Source organism: Glycine max, chromosome 18, assembly GCF_000004515.6.
Source record: "Glycine max cultivar Williams 82 chromosome 18, Glycine_max_v4.0, whole genome shotgun sequence".
NCBI classification, from domain to species: Eukaryota; Viridiplantae; Streptophyta; class Magnoliopsida; order Fabales; family Fabaceae; genus Glycine; species Glycine max.
In genome coordinates, this window is record NC_038254.2 from 9,604,156 (window position 1) to 9,623,841 (window position 19,686).

The window sequence follows — 19,686 nt, forward strand, 5'->3', positions numbered from 1 at the left end:
TTACTTCCATTTTTTTCATTAGCAAATTTACGGAGTTTTTATCTAAAATTTGAAATTTAGAGTGGTGATATCATAGTGACAAGGCAGGTCAGGACACTCCCCCAATTGCATAGTGAGAGCCTCTCCATAATCGCATACTTCAAAGTTTTGGTCCCACACATATGCAAGACTTTTGATACTGAGTTTTGTTGATTTTTATTTTCACTTTTGTGATATATTTATTTTTCTGATGCGTAGATTTTCCCATTGTAAAAAATAATTCTGCTAAAAAATATTCAAAAGATAGATGCAAAATTATGAAAAGAGGGTAGACACTGCAAAAACACAATATAACTTGAAAAGAAGAAGGAGATTAGCAGAGAGGTGCATCCAAATGATGGTATGTAAACAATTTATATTTCTTCATATGCAAATTATTTTTTGTATTAAATTGAAATTCAAATTAGTCATTGGAATTTAAATTCAAATCTAATAGACATAAGTGTTTGATTTGTGTCCTTTTCTTTAATATTGACATTTTATAAGCTAGAAACCAAATGCACAGACACGCACACACACTTGTGTGAAAGTTGATCTATTAGTGTTTTATATAATTTTAAGTAAATGTGAACTTTTGTTAGGCTTAATTAATAAGGTTGATGAATTTGTGTCTTCGGAATGTTCCTTTGTTTAAATAATCACATTTTCTCACTTTAGGGATACAAGTATACATTTTAAAATATATTGTTAGTCTTTGGTTGATAGCAACAGAACATGGTTCTAGAGAAAAATAAGCATAAGAGTCAGAGGTATAACTCAAAGGCATCAGATCAACATTTGAACGTGTATCACCCAGAAATTTAAAATACACAAATTTTAACAAATAAAGTCATTATATATTTTTGTTAATTTATTTATCTCCATATTTGTTAATGTATACACATGCTTATTATATATGTTGCTTCAAGAAATTTATTTCACCTCCAAGAGTTCAAGGAGTTGATTATGAATATCACAATTTTTTCTCAATATTAAGATAATTGACCAAACAGACGTTTCATAAATTCTAATAATAGGTCCAAATGTAGCAACACAACTTTATCTCTTCTAAGGACATTATACAATCATGGTTACTTAAGACCCGCTTTCCTCTTTTAGAAGAGAATGCTCTTAATATAGACTTGCAACTACAATCTACAAGGATTTTTTTTTCTAACTCAACTTTTTATAGTTAAACAATGTTTTTCACAATTTATGAATAAATTTTAACTTAAATAAGATATGCTTAATTATTCATTGCATACAGGTAAAAAAAAAGACTTCAAGAAGTTGGTTATGAATATCACAATCTTTTTCCAATATTAAGATAATTGATCAACATGACAGAGGTCTTGGAGATGTTTGACCATTTGGTTAGCCATCAACATAAGCATAAAGAGGGAGAGTAGTTGTGAGAATAATTTGATGGAACACCTGTTTCAAGTGATTAATCTCTTCTCATCTTGTAGCTATTTGATATAGTTTAATTTTTTTATATAATAATGCAAATAAATTATTTAAATATTATTTAACTATAGTGAGCAGTTGAGTGTCAATTGTTTATCCCCTATTTTCATAGCAAGGTGATGTGCATTATATTATATTTTACCATGACAACCTAACCATGATTAGCATGACACAAAACTTGCATAAATGTTACTTTTAAATGAATATACAATATCATGGGTGTGCTAGCTAATATGATCTAATTTTAATATTTTGGCATGATACTTCATGAGTGGCTGATGTTCAACTGTTGGTTTGGCCTATTGGTCTTCCACTACCCTATGTCAAACATGAATTTATGATTATTTAGTAACTTTAGGAATATATGCTATGTTAAAGGTGAATTTATGATTATTTTGTAACTTTGTCTATAATTTAATTTGGACTCAAGCATGCTCTATAATTGATTAGTGTGTAACGGAAGTGTGTAGCAGTCACTTTGTTTATAATTAGTATTAATGCTATCATAACATTAGACCATGTTGTATGCAACTTAGTATCCATGCTCCTTCTCTTTTCTTTTTGTTTTTGTTCTAACAAAATACATATATGAAAACTAAAACATTTTCCAGCACATCTACCACCATGGATATCAAGTTAATCACCTAGAGTAGCCTGGACTTTGGCTCAAGCTCCTACTATAACTCCTGCTTATGCTATAACTCCTACTTCTGATGCGGCTTCTTGATGCATAAGGTGATCTACAATCCTATACTTTCTATCCCTTGGTGAGATTAACCTAAATCATAATAAAGGTGAGTATAAACACTGTAGATCATAAAAAATGAAATTTTAGCTAATGTAATAACAAACCTGTAATGTCACCTTTGTCTTGGAGGACAATAGTCTCGATTAGGTATCACCTAGAAATTTAAAATACGCTAATTTTAACAAATAAAGTCATTATATATTTTTGTTAATTTATTTATCTCCATATTTGTTAATGTATACACATGCTTATTATATATGTTGCTTCATGAAATTTCATTATTACCTCCTTAATTTCATAAATTCTAATAATAGGTCAAAATGTAGCAACACAACTTTGTCTCTTCCAACAAGTCAAAAGGTGCATCTTTATCATTTGATGAAGAAGTTTATGAAATCTCACAAAAAAAAGGCAAATGAAGAAGATGACACAACTCAAAGTCCAAAGCTACAACTATCCAAGTCAAAAGATGCATCTTCATCATCAAAAGAAGAAGGAAGTCCGTTAAAGAAAAATGTGGAAAAAAAATGTCATAAGTAAAAGCTCCAAGCATCCAAGAAGCCAAAAGATACATCATCATCAAATAAAGTTTATTCAATCTCATAAAGTCCATTAAGGAGAAAGGTCAATAAACAAATTGTTCTAATATCCTCTGATGATGAAGAGTCAATCTTATTTCAAAATTTAAAAAGAAGCACATCAAAGAAAACAAAATTCAACAACAGGTCGTCAATAAAAAAGAAATAAATACAAAAAGTCTATTTAAACAAATAATTTTTGGAGTTTTATTATCATAATTTTTATGTGTTTTAACATTATAGTTGACTATTTTTATTTCATTATATATATTTCACATTATGTGTTTTAACGTTATGTGTTTTATTATGTCAATTTCACTTTATTCTTATATTACTCTTATAATATTTATGCATAACACTTACTTTTACCTTCATGTTACTTAACTTTAGTTGAACGGTCATACTTTAATTTTAAAATATTTTCTTATAAATATATGGATAAATATAAATTATCTTAATTTATACATATTTTTTTGACTCATTTAACCGTCAATGATATAAAATATCATTAATAATTATATTTTTAATTTTTATTTATCAATCAAATTATTTATTTAAATATTTTTTAAATTATTTATAAACCCGTACATCGCGTGGGTCTATCTAGTTTACCTAACAAGAATACCTAATCATGTTTGAAATTACCCTTTGCATTTACATCAGTAAATAAACTAGCAAGTGAATCCCCCATGTCATCCTTTGTTTGGCTACTTCAATTTCCCATGAAGTTGAATGTCTTAACATTAGTAGTTAAGATTTGTGTCGCGTTAGTGTAGGATTCTTGATTGAGACAAATGCCACCTTCTTCGAACAAGAATGAAGTTTATCAATGGTAAAGATTTGTTTATGGAGGCTTTCATGATGCCTTGATTTTCTTCTTCCTCATTATATGTAGTCTCCTTATCATCAATATGTGATCAGCCAGTCAACAAATCAGTACTCATCATTGATATGACAGGGATCTTCTTTGGCAGCGACATCTGCTTCTACTCTCTTTGGGACAAACTGATCATCTGCACAAGACAATTTACCAAGACTTGGTTAAAACTAATGACACCAACAAATTCCAAGTTAACTTTGGATATAAAATGATGTCACAAGTAAAGGTGAGAGAAAGTATTTCTTTTTTTTTTTGCAAAGCAACAAGGCCAGATCCTGAAAAGCAATTTATTTATGTGGTTTGTATTCAACTTAATGCATACAAATCAGTAATCACTTGCAAACACTGTCAACCGTTGATATGCCTATTTTTAATCCTAATTAAAAGCTAGAACTCTGGAAACCAAAGTATAACAACGCTGACAAGATCAAATTAATAACAACAAACAATAATAGTCTTATCCCATTAGATGAGGTCAATCAACATGGATCAAATGATGCCATTGAACTCGGTTAAAAATCAAATTCTAATGGATATTACTCATAATGAGATCCCTTATAATAATTTCTTCCAGTGTTCTTGGATGACAAGATCAATTCAATCAAAATAATTAGTTTTATGTTGCATTTAACAACATTGGAATGTTTGAGATCCAAAGATCACAGAAACAACTAAAAGAATAGGATATTGGCTCCCAATTGTACTCAACAAGTGATTGAGTTTGGTACTATGGGCCCGTTTGGATGTGGCTCAGAAGATCTTTTATCATCTTATCTACTGAAAAAAGATCTTTTTTATTTTTTAAGAGTGTTTGGTTATTATTTTTTTTAGCTTTTACAAAAGCAAAAGCTCTCAGTAGATCTTTCTCTTAAGCTCTGATTTCCAGCTTCTCAAATCTCCTTTTTGGGAAGCTGATCCCAAAATAAGGCTTGGACAATAATGTCCTCAAGAAAATTTCAAAATGACAAGCATACCCTCCTCATTTTTCTGAACCCTAAAATTTTCTCTGGTTCCTGAGAACGGCCGTGCTGTGCCTTCCTCGAAATTTTTCTCCCATGCTTCCGATCTCCTTCGTCATCTCTTCCGATCATCCTTGGTCATCTCTTCCGATCATCCTTCGTCATTTTTTCTTCTTCCTTTGTTAGCATCACATGTTTTTTTCTTCGTCATTCTTTTTCTTCTTCCTTCGTCACATTTTCTTCTTCCTTTGTATGCTTTTGTTTGTTTCGTTAAGCTTGTAAAATGTCTCTCAATCAAGTTCCTGTGAAAAGAAAGAAAACAGAATGGTGTGATAAAAATACTGAGATTATGTTGAAAGTGTGCATAGAAGAGGTGAATGCTGGAAATAAACCTCACAACCACTTCACTAAGCTTGGTTGGGCAAATATTGCAGAAAAGTTCAATAAGGCAACAAATTTGAGATATGAATATAAGCAATTCAGAAATAGGTGGGATTCTTTGAAAAATGAATGGCAATTATGGGCTAAGCTTATTGGGAAGGACACAGGTCTTGGCTACGATGGGGAGAAGAAAACCATTGCAGCTAGTGATGAATGGTGGGAAGCCAAAATTCAGGTATGTGTTATTCAACGAAAACCATTGCAGCCTTCTTTTGTTCTTTTGTTTTTTATGTGTGATTCTTGATTTTGATTTTGATTTTTATGTGTTATTCAACGAAAACCATTGCAACCAGTGTAATGACAAGAAAACTGAGGTAGAACCAACCTCGCCTATTATTTATTCTGATTTTTGTTAAATAGACATACATATCATTGAAGAATAGTTGCTCAATATACTAGTGCTGGAACTTACACTTTTGTCAGTTTGGGAATAAATAGAAGGGTATATTCAATTTTCTAACTGTGATTTCTTTGCCTGAATGTGTATGCAAGGACAAAACAGAAGAAGCAAGTAAAATCAAATATATTTGACTGATGAATTGTCTATATGACTTATGAACTAATCAGCAAAATGATTGGATAAGTAAACTATTTTCTCCTCTTGAAATCCTCATCCGAATCCACACTCTTGAGTCTTCTGTGTTCCACAATCCAGAAGAATGAAGTGAAATTTATTGTATTAAACTTCAATTGTTTTCTGATTGAGAGTTGTGTATCTCCATCTCTCCTTCTCCACAAAATCAGCATCAAGGAACCTGGCAACAAAAGTCCATAGTTTATATACATCTTTAAAATTAGCCAGGAAGCTTAATGCAGCAGTAACCACAGTTACTCCTAGCTCATCTCTATCTTTCTTCTTGTTGGTGGTAACTCCTTGGACTCTTCCTTCTTTGGTCTGTAGAACTTTCCCCTTGTCTTCTTCATACTTATCTGCAAACCAAACATGATGGAGAAATCCATAGCTGAGAGATATATTGTTCCTATCAGCAAGCTTCTGTACAAGGACAGGCTTAACCTTTTCACCTTTCCAATCAAACACATTGAAAGCCAAAGCAGGTCCCCTATCAAATTTCACCTTAGGACCATAAATCTTGACTAGGGGAACCCCTTCTGCATTAGGGTGCTTCAGCTTCATCATGGAGTTCACCAGCCAATTTATAAGGTACCTCGTTCTATTGGTGATCATTATCAATCCCAAAGAGTCCACTTGATCCAAACATCTGCACTCAATGTTAAACCCCCCATTCTCACCACTATCTTGTGCTTTCTTACTTTGAAGGCTCTCAACTGGTCCTTTTGCTTCCACACTTCCAGAACCTTCTTTTGGTTTTGCAGGTGCTGCTATGTGCCTTGGCTCCTCTCTTCTCTGAGCAACTAATCATTGCTTCCACTGCCTCATTCTCATAGTCACAAACTGTCAGAAGCTTCTTGCTAGATTGGAATGGATATGAGTCTGCCACAAGCTTGAAAGCTGAGGTTCTGTTTGCTGTGAAAACCATGTAGTCATTGTCAGAAATGTTGAGGAACTTCATTATTCTTCTCCTCATTGCAGACTCAAATGCATCGCACAAGACTAAGGATATTCCCAGCACATCCTCTGCTCAACAAAGAAAGTGGTCCATCCTCTGCCTTTAGTCTCACAGCTAATGCACTTTTACTGTGAGATTGGTACCACAGATTTTTCTTCTGAAACTCCATGCATTTAATTTTAATCAGCAAACATGTCTCTGCATAAACAGAACAAGCAATGAAATGTGAGTCTGTGACAGAAAATTCCATCCATGTGAAAGGCATAACTCTTCTCTATTCCTTTTCTAAGTTAAGAATATGCTGGCAGTGAATACCTATTCCAGAACTATGTCCATTCTCAATGTCATGGTTGAAAAATCAATCCCCCTTTTTTTTTTTCACAAGTGACGCATTACCAAATTCTGAAATGACAACAAGTCTAATGATATTGTGATCTGCTTTCAAAAATCAATGTGATCTTCCCATTCAAATGACTAAATGTATTAGTGATTGCTGAGATCATACGGCTTGTGTAGTATACTGAGTAACCAGTGCAGTTGACACTTTGAAATTCCATTTAGAAATTGAAATTTAGATGCAAGTTGTTTAAGTGCTTTTCGTGCTATTGTCTAATTAGAATTGGAATTTAGATTATTGAAATTAAATTCTAATTCTGATTTGAAAATAATAGTAAACATATTCAAGAAACTGCGTCTAAATTTTGTGGACAGTGTCACAGTGATATGGTGTTTTATGTGGGTGTTTAATTTTTCGTATAAGAGAGGTCAGGCGTGCCTTATGTTATGTATGTGTATATCTTAGGTCTAAGAGCATTGTTAGTTTAGGTGAAAGAATGAGATGAAGACCGTTCTATTTGATGTTATTGAATTTAGCAATACCATCAAGCACCAGCTCAGGAGATTAGAACGTAGTTCTATGCTACTATATTTGAAAAATGTGAACTCCTGTACCTTTTTTGTGTTCATTGTTCATATAAGTCAAAGATTGCATCTTGCTGCTTGTAGCAAGAACCAGCACAGGGTTCACACTGAGTCCATGTAAGATCACTACCTGTGTCAAAAATGAGTGACAAGTCCCTCTTGGGTGTACCAAGACCAACAACAAAATAGTTTCCAGACCCAAAATGGCTATCAGACTTGGTGGGTAGGGTAGTTGAATCCAATTCCTTCACACTATTTTCTCGACCCAAATTCTTAGAGAGCCTGGAGTGAATATACTTTACCCTTTCATTGTCTAGGTTCATAATATCATTGTGTGATATTGTAGCCTCTGCATTGCCATTATGATGAAGTCTGAAAGGTTGAGCCGTTCAGGTGCTTAACACATTTTAAGGAAATGCAGACTTGCTTATGCTCATAAAAAAGACAGGTCTAAGGGTGCAGGTTTCCCTGTAAAGTTCTCATCATTGTCATAAAGTTTTTTTTTTAAAATTTAAAAATAACAAATAATAATAATTTAAATCCTTTCTCCTTTGCCATCTCTCATTTCTACCTTCTACAGCTCTGCAACATGATGTCTAATCTAAATGGTGTAGGTATAGCTAATTAGTTATAGGTATATATGAGTTGGCTCACCACCTCTCATTTCTCTGTTTTGCCTCTGTAAGCTATTACATTGTTATTTGTATCTTTCCAATAGTTAAATGTTAATACAACGATTTGATTGATAATTGATTTATCATGTCTAGTGTGATAGTGTCGATAGTGGGATTGAATTATTCATAACTAACAAAGTTCAAGTCCTTTTTTAATATTTTATAAATAGGAAATCTAAAATTAACGTATTAGCAATTAAGCATACGTTTAACTATTTCTTACCATATTATATGAAATCAAACAAAATATGAATGCCTTGCTGTTACTTGTGGTACGTAGGCCAATAAGACCTTCCAAGCTGTAGAAGCTGTTTCCTTTTTTTCTTCAGTAGTACTCTTTGGTTCCAATCCTGTTATCCTCCTAAGCAGATTTCAGAAAAGTATTATAAATGTTAAACACGTTATAGAAAACTTTAAATATTATATTACTTTAAATGTTAAACACGTTATAGAAAACTTTATTAATAGAAATGAAAGAAATTTTATAAACTTTATTAATAGAAATGAAAGAAATTTATTATAAATGTTCAACACGTTATAGAAAACACGTTATAGAAAACTTTAAATTAATAAAAAGTTTATTACATTTATTGTTGCACCTAATTAAATTATTTTGCTTACTTGTACTGACTAGTGACCCCTCTCCATTTCTTATTCTTTTGTTCTTTTGCTCAATTCAACTTGTCATTTTTTTTAATAGTGATTATTCGTGATAACACTTGAAGGTCACCAAATTGATTATCTAAATAGGCACAAATACTACAGAACACAAGTTCTGTCAGCTAGAAAGTTGGTTTTGCTTAATTTAAATTATATAGGAATGTCAACCTTACCAAATATATTATAATGAGATTGATTTTTATCTCTTAATTCTCATGCTAAATATATATTATAATTTTTATTTTTTATTTTATAGGAGGATCCTGAAGTAGCAAAGTTTAGAGAGCAATGCCTCAAATTTTTACCTGAGATGAAATTCCTTTTTAAAGGTACTATTGCTACTGGTTTTGCAGCATATGCACCATCTGAAGATTCAAGAAAATATGAAGGATTCAACACAAGAACAGAAGAGACAAATGATAACATTGATGATAACACTGACATGGAAGTGAATGAGCCTGAGATAGACACGACAACTCAGAACACGTCTTTGGCAAAGGAAAATGGACAGAGGAAGAGAGGAAGAGAGGGTGATAAAAGAATTGGGGTTGCTGCCAAGCTTTCCTCACAATTAGATCGTATTATTCAAACATTTGAATCTAGTGTATATGCTCAAGACCCAACTAGCATTACTACATGTGTAGCAAAGTTGAAAGATCTACCAGGACTTGAGCGTGGGAGTCAACTATTTTACAAAGCCACTAAACTTATAAAAAAAAGGGCAAATAGGATCACCTTTGTTGCTTTAGAAGAGCCTGAGCTACAACTTGGATGGATCAAGTCTGAAACTTAAGCACAAATTCCTAAGTTTCTCCTCTATTTGATATCATTGACACTTGCTAGTTTTGCTTGGTTATGAACCTTGGTTGTGTTATGGATCTTAGTTTTTAATTTCAGTTATGTCATGGATCTTTGATTTTAATTTTGGTTATGTTATGGATATTAGTTATGGTTTGGCTCTTGATTTTTTTATTTTCAGTTATGTTATGATTTTTTTTTCCTTCTACAGGATGTCTTCATCATTATCATCAAATGACTCAGCACTATCATCAAATGACTCTTCATCTGACGATGACGATCACATTACGAAGAACAAAGTGTTGATGTTTGCTGTAGCTAATGTTACCAATTACTTCATGAAATATGTTGTGAAAAATCCATGTAGAGATTCAAGCATGACAGGCCATCGTTGGGTATTTGAAATTCTAAATGGTCATCCAATACGTTGTTATCAGATGTTTAGAATGAAGAAACTTGTCTTTCTTGAATTATGTGATATCTTGGAAACCAAGTACAACTTAAAGAAAACTCGAAATGTCAGCATTTATGAGCAAGTTGGCTTGTTTTTATACATGTTGAGTCAACCAGGTTCTGTTCGTAATTGTGAGGAAAGATTTCAACATTCAGGTGAAACAATATCTAGACATTTCCATAATGTCTTAGAAGCTGTGTGTATGTTTGCAAAGGATATAATTAAGCCTGTTGATCCATCATTTAGGGATACTCCTGATGAGATTCTAAAAGATGCCAGATATCGCCCTTACTTTAGGGATTGTATTGGTGCAATAGATGGTACTCACATACGAGTTTGTGTTCCCTCTCATCTACAAGGAGTCTATATTGGTCGGAAAGGCTACACTACCACTAATGTCATGGTTGTTTGTGACTTTAGCATGTGTTTCACTTTTGTTTGGGCAGGTTGGGAAGGTTCTGCACATGATACTAAGATATTTATGGAGGCTTTACATAAGCCTGCATTGCATTTTCCACATCCTCCTCAAGGTACTTAAAATTTATATATTATAAATATGTATCTTTATAATTTTGTGCCCTAACATGCTCTATTGTTTTATTCTTTAGGTAAATATTATCTTGTTGATTCTGGTTACCCTACTTTTATGGGTTTTCTAGGACCGTACAAGAAAACTAGGTATCATCTCCCGCAATTTAGAATTGGGCCTAGAATCAGGGGAAGAGTTGAAGTTTTTAATTATTATCATTCCAGTCTTCGAAGTACAATTGAACGTGCATTTGGTTTATGTAAAGCAAGATGGAAGATATTGGGTAATATGCCACCTTTTGCTTTGAAGACACAAAACCAAATCATTGTTGCTTGCATGGCTATACATAACTTCATTCAAAGAAATGACAAGAGTGATGGAGAATTTGATTCGCTAGATGAAGATAATGAAGATATAGATAGTGATGAGGATGAAAGTGAAGTTGGTCCTAGTACTATAACATGGGAAGAACCGGATGCTCAAAGTACTCTACAAATGGAACGATTTAGAGAATCTCTGAAGAATATGTTTCCAACACGTATTTAATTTCTTTATTTTTTAATACTACAAGGTTGCATGTTTATGGTATGGGTACATTTGAACAATTTTATATTGAAAGACATTATTGATCGTATTATTACCAGGTTAATGATATTTTATATTTTGTTATAAATTATAATTACATAGATAATAATTAAATTATAAACTAGAATGTATGTGACAACATTACTAAAACAATAAATTAATTAGATTTTAAATACGAAAAGTAATTATGTAGAAAGGCGTATAATTATATTTTTATGAGATACATTTATTTTATTTTTATAAAAATAATTATTTTTTAATCAAAATTTCTAGAAAATATATAACAATATTTTAAATATAATGATAAAGTTAAAATATTTTTATAAATGAAATAGAAGAAAAAAATAATTTTATTATTTTTAATAATATTTAATTATTTAAGGCATTTAATAATTATATAATAATGTTTAAGTATTTAATTATTAGTTTTAATAATGTCAAAGCATATAATATCCTTTTTGGTAATTTTAATTATGCAAAAGATCTTCTACAATTTCATCCAAACACCATATTAATTTAAATAAGCACTTAAGAGTTTATTATCCAAACATCAAATTAACTTATGTAAAAGTAACTTTTCAGATAAGAGCTTCTTGAATAAGTTCTTTCTCTATAAGATCTTTTACAATAATGCATCCAAACAGACCCTATATAAAATTGTTGAGTCCAAACATATAGTAATATGAAAAAGACAAAATGGTTAGCAGTACATTTTTTATAGAGCAGTTAAATTGCTATAAACTGAACTACCCAGCATAAAATTAAATATTAAAATTAATAAGACTTGGAGAATATGAACAGCAGACACAAGCACACCATTCTTAACCCCCAAGAAAAGACACGATACAATTATAATTAACATTTGATGTTTGGACAGAGACGTTTCCACCAGAGTCTACAGCTTGACTTTCATTCACCGTTCTATGCTTCCTCTCAAGTAATATAAACACATTCTAATGTAACAAAATCATCACTAACAGGGTAAAAATCTCTAAAAACCTGAATCAATAGTATACACACACATATATATGACATAATATATTAGTATGTAGAAATTAGAATATCACTTTTGAATCATATCCATGTTTATGCATAAATACGTATACAATAGAGATTTATGTAACAAACCTCAGTTCCATTGTCAGTTATTTTTATTGATTGCTTCTTTATAGCGAGGGAAGAAACCATGTTGAACAATGAAACAACATCAAGTAATATCTGCATAGGGAAAAAGAAGGATTGAGTAACTAAACCAATAGAGCTACAAGATTAATTTACAATCACGTAGAGATACTATTTACATCTTATAGTTATACTATCTAATGCCATCCTAATAATATCACTTTTACATTGCACCTAATTTAAAACAACTCCAGCATCAGTGTTCTGTTGGACAAGTGGAGCCAAAAATTTAAGAGGGGGATGAATTAAGTTTCAAAATTTTTCTACAACAAAATTTTAACCCCCATTTTAAAATGATAGACTCAGAATGCAACAGAAGAAACAACAATATATCAATTTAATGATGTTCTTTAAACGTGCAAGATAAAATTGATTGCAATAAAATAAATAAGATAAGGGAAGAGTCGATTTATACTGGTTCAGCCACTTTCTGTGTCTACGTCCAATCCTTAAGCAACCTACTTGAGATTTTTCACTATCTCTGTAAATCCTTTATAGACTTTGAACACACCTTGAGATTCCTCACCCTTGTGTTTAAGATTCTCCAAGAGACAACCAGTCTCTTGATTACAATTCTCCAAAAGACAACCAGTCTCTTGATTACAACTGACTTTCTAAGATGAACAGAAAGATTTATCTCCTTTAGAGTGAATGATACAAATTGAAGTTCCTAGAGGAATTTCTCTCTTTTAGAGATCATAATACAATTTGAAGTTCCTGGATGAATTCTCAATAGATTTGCAAGTGGTTGTCCAAGAGTTGTTGAGAGAGCATTTGACAATTAAGTTCTCTTAGAATATCTCTCTCTTACTTTTCAAAGTTAGATACACATATATATAGGCCTTTCGTGTCTTTTCAAAATGGTTTGAAGAGATGTGTCTTTTCAAAAAAAAATTTCTAAAATTTTTCACTGTAATCGATTACAGGTTTCTGGTAATCGATTACACAGTTATATTTTGAAAGGTCATGACTTTTTAAATTGAATTTCAGGAGTTCCGGTAATCGATTACACATCAATGGTAATCGATTACAACTTTTAAATTCAAATTTCAAAACCCTTCAAAAAGCTTATTTTTAAAATTATCTTCTGGTAATCAATTACACTATTTGGTAATCGATTACCAAAACCTTGGATGTTGGAAATAATGTGTTTTGAGGAAAAAGTTTGATCATGAATTAATCTTGAAGCAATGCTTGTTTGTTGAAGCAACCTTGTATTAATCTTGAAACAATGTTTAACCTTTGAATGTCTGTTGAAGTAATCTTGAAAGCAACCTTGTTTGATTATTCTTTGACATCATCAAAATCATGTATTTATACATTCACATGTTTCACATTAAATAAATTCCAACTTGATTAAAAATGATACAACCTGGATTAAATATAATTTGTAAACTCAAGAAACTTACTTGTTGAATTAGAACTTGGAGACGTGCAAGTAAAGCCATAATTGTCACAGAAAATCCCATAAAAAAGATTGAGCAAACAATACTAATACCTCACTATTAAATAGTCAAGGAAAGAACTTTGATGTAGCATTGTTAAACAGATTACTCAAAATGTTCATGAAGAATACTACAGCCACTACCGACAGTAACAATGATAAAAAATTTCCAAGGGTTTGTATATTCTACTTTTCCAAAGTATAAAGTAAAATAATGATCCGTGGATGAAATAACAGAGCAAGATATCACATTAACAATAACCAATCATAACTTGAAAAGGGCCTCCATGTTTCAATGAAGATCAATCTCTTTGTAGAGCATCGAAATCAACATATTTTAGGACTTTAGAAAGGAAAGGGAAGAAGACGACATCAAAGTTGGCAAGTGCGAACTAAGAAGTCCATGTTTCAATGAAGATCAATATCAACCAACACACATGCAAAGGGAAAAATATCAACATAAATGAGTAACAAAAAGATAGACCACAAAAAAAAATTCCAACATAAAATTATTATATAGAATTTGTGTATGCAAGCAAACTCCTAATGTTCACTACTACAAAATATAGATTTAACATCGCACGATTAACATCAGCTTTTCTCAAAACCGATGTTAACTACTTGATATTAACATTAGTTATTTAAATCAATGAACTAGTGAGGTAAACACAGCTTCAAGATGATCGAGGTGGGTGGCGAACGACGGACTATATACCAATATGTTGTCGAATAAGACCGCGAAAAATTTATGGAGGAATGGCTGGAGTAACTCATTCATTGTTTCTTGGAAGGTGGATGGAGCATTGGTCAGGCCAAATGGCATGACCTTAAACTCATAGTGGCCATGGTGGGTGCGGAACACCGTCTTTGGGATGTCGTCCTCGTGCATCCTGATTTGATGGAACCCTTGCCGGAGGTCCAGCTTTGAGAACCATGAAGCTTTGCCGATTTCATCTAAGAGTTCATCAACAGTAGGCATTGGAAACCTATCCTTAATGGTTATGGCGTTCAGTGCTCGATAATCGACACAGTAGCGCCAACTCCGTCCTTCTTCTTTACTAATAATACCAGAGAAGAAAAAGGGTTGTGGCTTGGGCAGATGAGATTAGCGTCGAGCATGGCGGTGACTTGGCATTCCAACTCATTTTTCTGGGAATATGGGTACCTCTAAGAACGCACGTTCACTGGGCTAGAATTGGGAAGGAGATGGATGCGGTGGGTGATGTTGCGGGGAGGGGGAAGCTGGTTGGGTTCGTGAAATAGGGAGGAGTAGCGCTAAAGAAGAAGGTCGAGTAGTGGGGGGTTATGTTTTGTAAGTAGGGGTGTGGGTGGAGTAGAGGAAGGGTAAACAAGGAAAGTGGGTTGTGGGTCAGGTACGTGGGTGAGGTGGTAAAGAGCAGAAATGTCGTGGGTTTGGGCTAAGCATTTAAGTTGTTGGGCCAATGCTGGGCTGGGTAGCATGGGAATGTCAGCACTAAGAGAAGTAGGCTGGCTTGGGAACGTGAAGCTCATCTTCAACGATGAGTAATCGGTGGTGACCGGGCCAAGTGTCTTCAGCCACTGGACCCCGAGGACTATATCGGCGCCACTGATGGGTAATTGAAACAAATCCACAGCAAAGGAGAATCCCTGAATCGTGATCGGAACCGAAGGGAACTTGGTGTTACACTCAATGGTGCTGCCATTACCAATCATGACATGCATGGTAGTGGCTGGAACCTGCTGTAACTGGAGAAAGGAAGCAAGGCGAAACTAGATGAAATTATGCATACTCCCACCATCTACTAGAATAATTACCTGATGGCGAGCAATGGTCCCATAGATTCGAAATGTTTCCAGTGTCGGCATCCTGGATAAAGCATTCAAGCTGATTTGGGGCACGTCGAGAGGTGGTTGTGGCTGGTTGGAAACTTCAGGGACAATGGATGGAGCAAGGTATGGCATGCCTATGCAATCGTCATCCTCATCTGCGATGAGCAAGTGGAGTCGTGGGCGGCAACGATGACCTACGATCCACTTATCGTCGCAATGGTAGCAAATGCCTTTGTCGCAGCGTACTGTGAGTTCCTCGGCGGTGAGCCTCTTAATCAGAGGTCGAGCTGGGGAGGGAACTAGAGAAGAGCTAGTGACGGGAGGTGACACCTGTGACTGATGCACAGGTGGTGTTCGAGGTGGTCGACGACGATCTTGGAGTTTTTCCTCTTGAAGCTTGCGAGAGTCACTGCTTGCGGCAACGACATAGGCTGAAGCACCTGAACCTCTCACCGGAGCTCCGGGTATAACCCTGAAATAAAAAACTCAACAAAGAAGGTGAAGACAGTCCAATGATACGATTAGCTAAGCATTCAAATTCTGTTAAGTAATCATTAACAGAACCGCGTTGTTGTAATTTAAAAAGAGCCCCTTGTGGATCTTCATAAAATGTAGGAGCAAATCTGGATTCCAAAGCTTGGAGTAGCGCCGGCCAGGAGGAAATGAATCCGTTGCGGGTCATCCATTGGTACCATGAAAGCGCTGGACCATCCATATAGAAGGAGGCTACGGTGATCCTCTCTTGGTCAGGCAAGCCTTGGTAGTCGAAGAATTGACTGATTTTGAAAATCCAGCCCACAGGGTCCTGCCCATCGAAACGAGGAACGTCAAGCTTCATATGCGGTTTTGGAGTGGGTGGCAAAGGTGAGGTGGTGTGCGGGGGTGGTTGAGGGGTGGGGGTTGGAATGGTTAAGGCGACGAGGTGTTCGAGAGCAGAGTCGAGTTTGGTGGTCATGGAGGTTTGTGTTTGGGCGAGGTTGGCGTGGTTCTGGGATAAGGCTGCTTGAGCTTGGGTGAGGCGGTGTACGGCTTCCTCCAGGCGGTCAAGGGTGGCCTGGCGGGTATTATGTTCTGGGATGGTGGTTACTGAACGGAGATGGTGGGTCGGACCAAAAATGCTATGAACTTCTACTGCTAAAAGGCTACAGGCGATAATGGAAACTATGAATAAGCTTTTTCATATATTTCATGGTATGGAAAGCGTACATTTATAGTAATAGCAGATGTAAATATGTTACAATCAGTCTAGTCTGTCCCCTAGTGCCCGACATTCCTAACAACCCTACACATAATCACGTAAATATCCAAGCCTTGTGCAAGTGCGGTTATTGCCACGTGCGGGTTCCTCTGTGTGTGCCTCTTGCATGGGAGCCTCGAATATTCTAGATGCATGTGGGATTTGCGTGGCGCTATCACTATCACAGAGCATGGTGTGAGATTAATATACAAACAACTTCGAAGAGAACATTAAACAACACTAGCCATGGACACTAAACGCTTATTTTCACAGCACACAATTACAATAACCATTAACCATGAAAGAATGATTATTGGCAGAGAGCAGAGACATGGAAAATAATACACATTAAGCGTTAAATAGAAATCTTGCTTTCTGTCTGATTTTTTAGCATAACCGAAATTGTGAACGCGAATGAAAACAACAGAGAGTGAAAAGAAAACGAATGAAGAATTAATGGTATCGAGAAATTGAGTTGGGAAAAATAGGGTTTCGAAGTTTAAATTCAATGACAATGTAATCCACACAGTAAGTTGCAGTGTACTCAGATTTGGCGTCTGGTGCTCTCTTCAATCTTCCACTGATTTGATTACTATTTTTTTTTTGTATTAGTTGTGTTTCTACCAAAACCTTAATCGTCGTTCACACGGTAGCGTGTGTAAATGTATTTTTGGCTCCAATTAGCTTCACAGTGAGACTGAGAAAGAAAAGTTTTCGATGGTGGCAGGACAGAAAGGTTAGGGTTTTTATTCACGTGTACGTGGCACGTGCCACTTTTCCCTTTATGTCATTTTATTTATTATTAATTTAATTATTAAAGAGTATCCAATGGATAATACCATAAAGGCAAAATTGCATTTTGGCTCCCCAATTTATCTTCAGTTTCGAATTTGGTCCCCCAGTAATTTAATTCATGAATTGGGTCCTCCTATTTTGTAAAATCGTGCAATGTTGGTCCCCCAGGTCACAATTGGACGTTGACCGTTAGTAAGTGACGTTAACGGCCACGTGTCACGTTTTATATTAGATGGTGACTACCACGTGTCATGTTCTGATTGGATATCAATTCCATGAAAGATGAAATGCATTGTTGTTTTCATTGACCAATCAAAACATGACACGTGACAACCATCATCCAATAAGAATGTGACATGTGACAATCAACATTCCTTTGTAACGGTCAACGTCCAATTGTGGTTTGGGGGACCAACATTGCACGATTTTATAAAATAGGAGGACTCAATTTGTGAATTAAATTACTGGGGAACCACATCCGAAACTGAAGATAAATGGAGGGACCAAATTTACAATTTTGCCTACCATAAAAGAGTATCTAAAGTTTAAGTTGATAAAATTATTTTACATTTACTAGGGTCTGTGCCTTTCTTCACATTTTAAATAAAAATAAATAGAAAAAAATTAGAAATTAAAAAATAAAAAATAAATCTAATAAAAATAACTAACAAACATGAGAGTAGTTGATAATTATTAAAAGAGAGTAGTTGAAGTTTAAAAATTAAAAAAAAATCTAAAATTTATGGATATCTAAAGGAATATTTTGTTTATTAATAGTATAGATTATATTAATTTTATGTTATTTTATTAATATCGTTATAGTTATCTTTAACCATTTAATTCTAAAATTATTAATTTCATTATTCTAAGTGTATTCAAATGTTAAAATTATGATTTTCTCATTATCCAATGTTATTTTAACTTATTATATTATAGTTCTAATTGTTTTGGTTACTAAGTATAATTATTTGACTTATTTTCGTACAATCCATTAAAAACTTATTTCTAAAATAAATTAGTAATTTAGTAATTTTTTCTAAAAAAAAAAGAGAGAATTTGTGTCCCACGATTCCATCACCGACCCTTTTCTCAACTTACCAAATTCATAAACCCTACTTCACAAAAAATTTCCTCTCTTGAAAGATGGAATATTTTTTATTTTATTCACTATTAATTGTGAGTATATAAGAAATATATATAGAATATAGAAGAATAACACTCTAGATTATATATTAAATTATCTACAACTTGAATTAAATTGTAACAAGTTACAACTAATTGTTGTGTCATATCAGCCATCTAACTTGTTTCCACAAGATGATGACGGTCAAGACAATGCTAATCTTGTTTATTAGAAATTTGTGATGTGAAAATATAAGATATCTCTAGTGTAAAGGTTCACACATTAATGAAAGTCAACAGACATAAACTTAATCATTAACTAAAAGCAAACACATTAAACACTATAAGACATAAGCAAAAAGATTTAATCACCTAAAGGCAAAAACAAGAAGGACTTATCCATCAGGATTGATTTTGGATGAAGAACACGTTATGTGATCCTCGTTACATAGTCAAGAAGTTCTGACTTCAAGAAGATGAGTCATTTGATAATTGAAAGAAACTAAATTTGATGATAGATTGGAAGCAATGGTGAGTGATCACGAGGGAAAAACAATAAAGAAAAAGGATGGATTTGATTATTAAGCTCCTGATTATATGATATCATATTGAAAGAAGGAATAACTATGATTTTATTCACTATTAATGTGAGTGTGCTACATTCGTTAAATTGCATCCTCAAAGGTGCTCCAAGAACACTCACGTCCTATTAGGATTTAAGAACAATGAAAGCAGGTATTGTTCCGCACCTTGCTCCATACATGATTTACTCGAGAACCCATTATCACTGTTGTTGGTAGCTACCCATTGAATCACGATTGCACTGTCTTGGGTGTCTGCAATGGACTGGTTT

The 19,686-nt window shown here is 33.8% G+C and overlaps 1 protein-coding gene and 1 pseudogene across 2 annotated transcripts; one reads left to right on the forward strand and one right to left on the reverse strand.

Moving 5' to 3' along the window:
- Nucleotides 1-3,446: 3,446 nt before the first annotated feature.
- On the reverse strand, nucleotides 3,447-14,846 carry LOC100791260 (uncharacterized; annotated as a pseudogene).
- On the forward strand, nucleotides 4,431-11,293 carry LOC102669969 (L10-interacting MYB domain-containing protein). Of its 2 annotated transcripts, XM_026126643.2 has the most exons (4): nucleotides 4,438-4,844; nucleotides 5,085-5,266; nucleotides 9,132-10,657; nucleotides 10,736-11,293. In XM_026126643.2, the coding sequence occupies exons 3-4, from the start codon at nucleotides 9,775-9,777 to the stop codon at nucleotides 11,200-11,202; spliced, it is 1,350 nt and encodes a 449-aa protein (XP_025982428.1). In that variant the 5' UTR covers nucleotides 4,438-4,844; nucleotides 5,085-5,266; nucleotides 9,132-9,774; the 3' UTR covers nucleotides 11,203-11,293. The 2 variants fall into 2 exon arrangements, with proteins under 2 accessions (XP_040868251.1, XP_025982428.1); XM_041012317.1 differs by having other exon boundaries at nucleotides 4,431-5,266.
- Nucleotides 14,847-19,686: the final 4,840 nt, after the last annotated feature.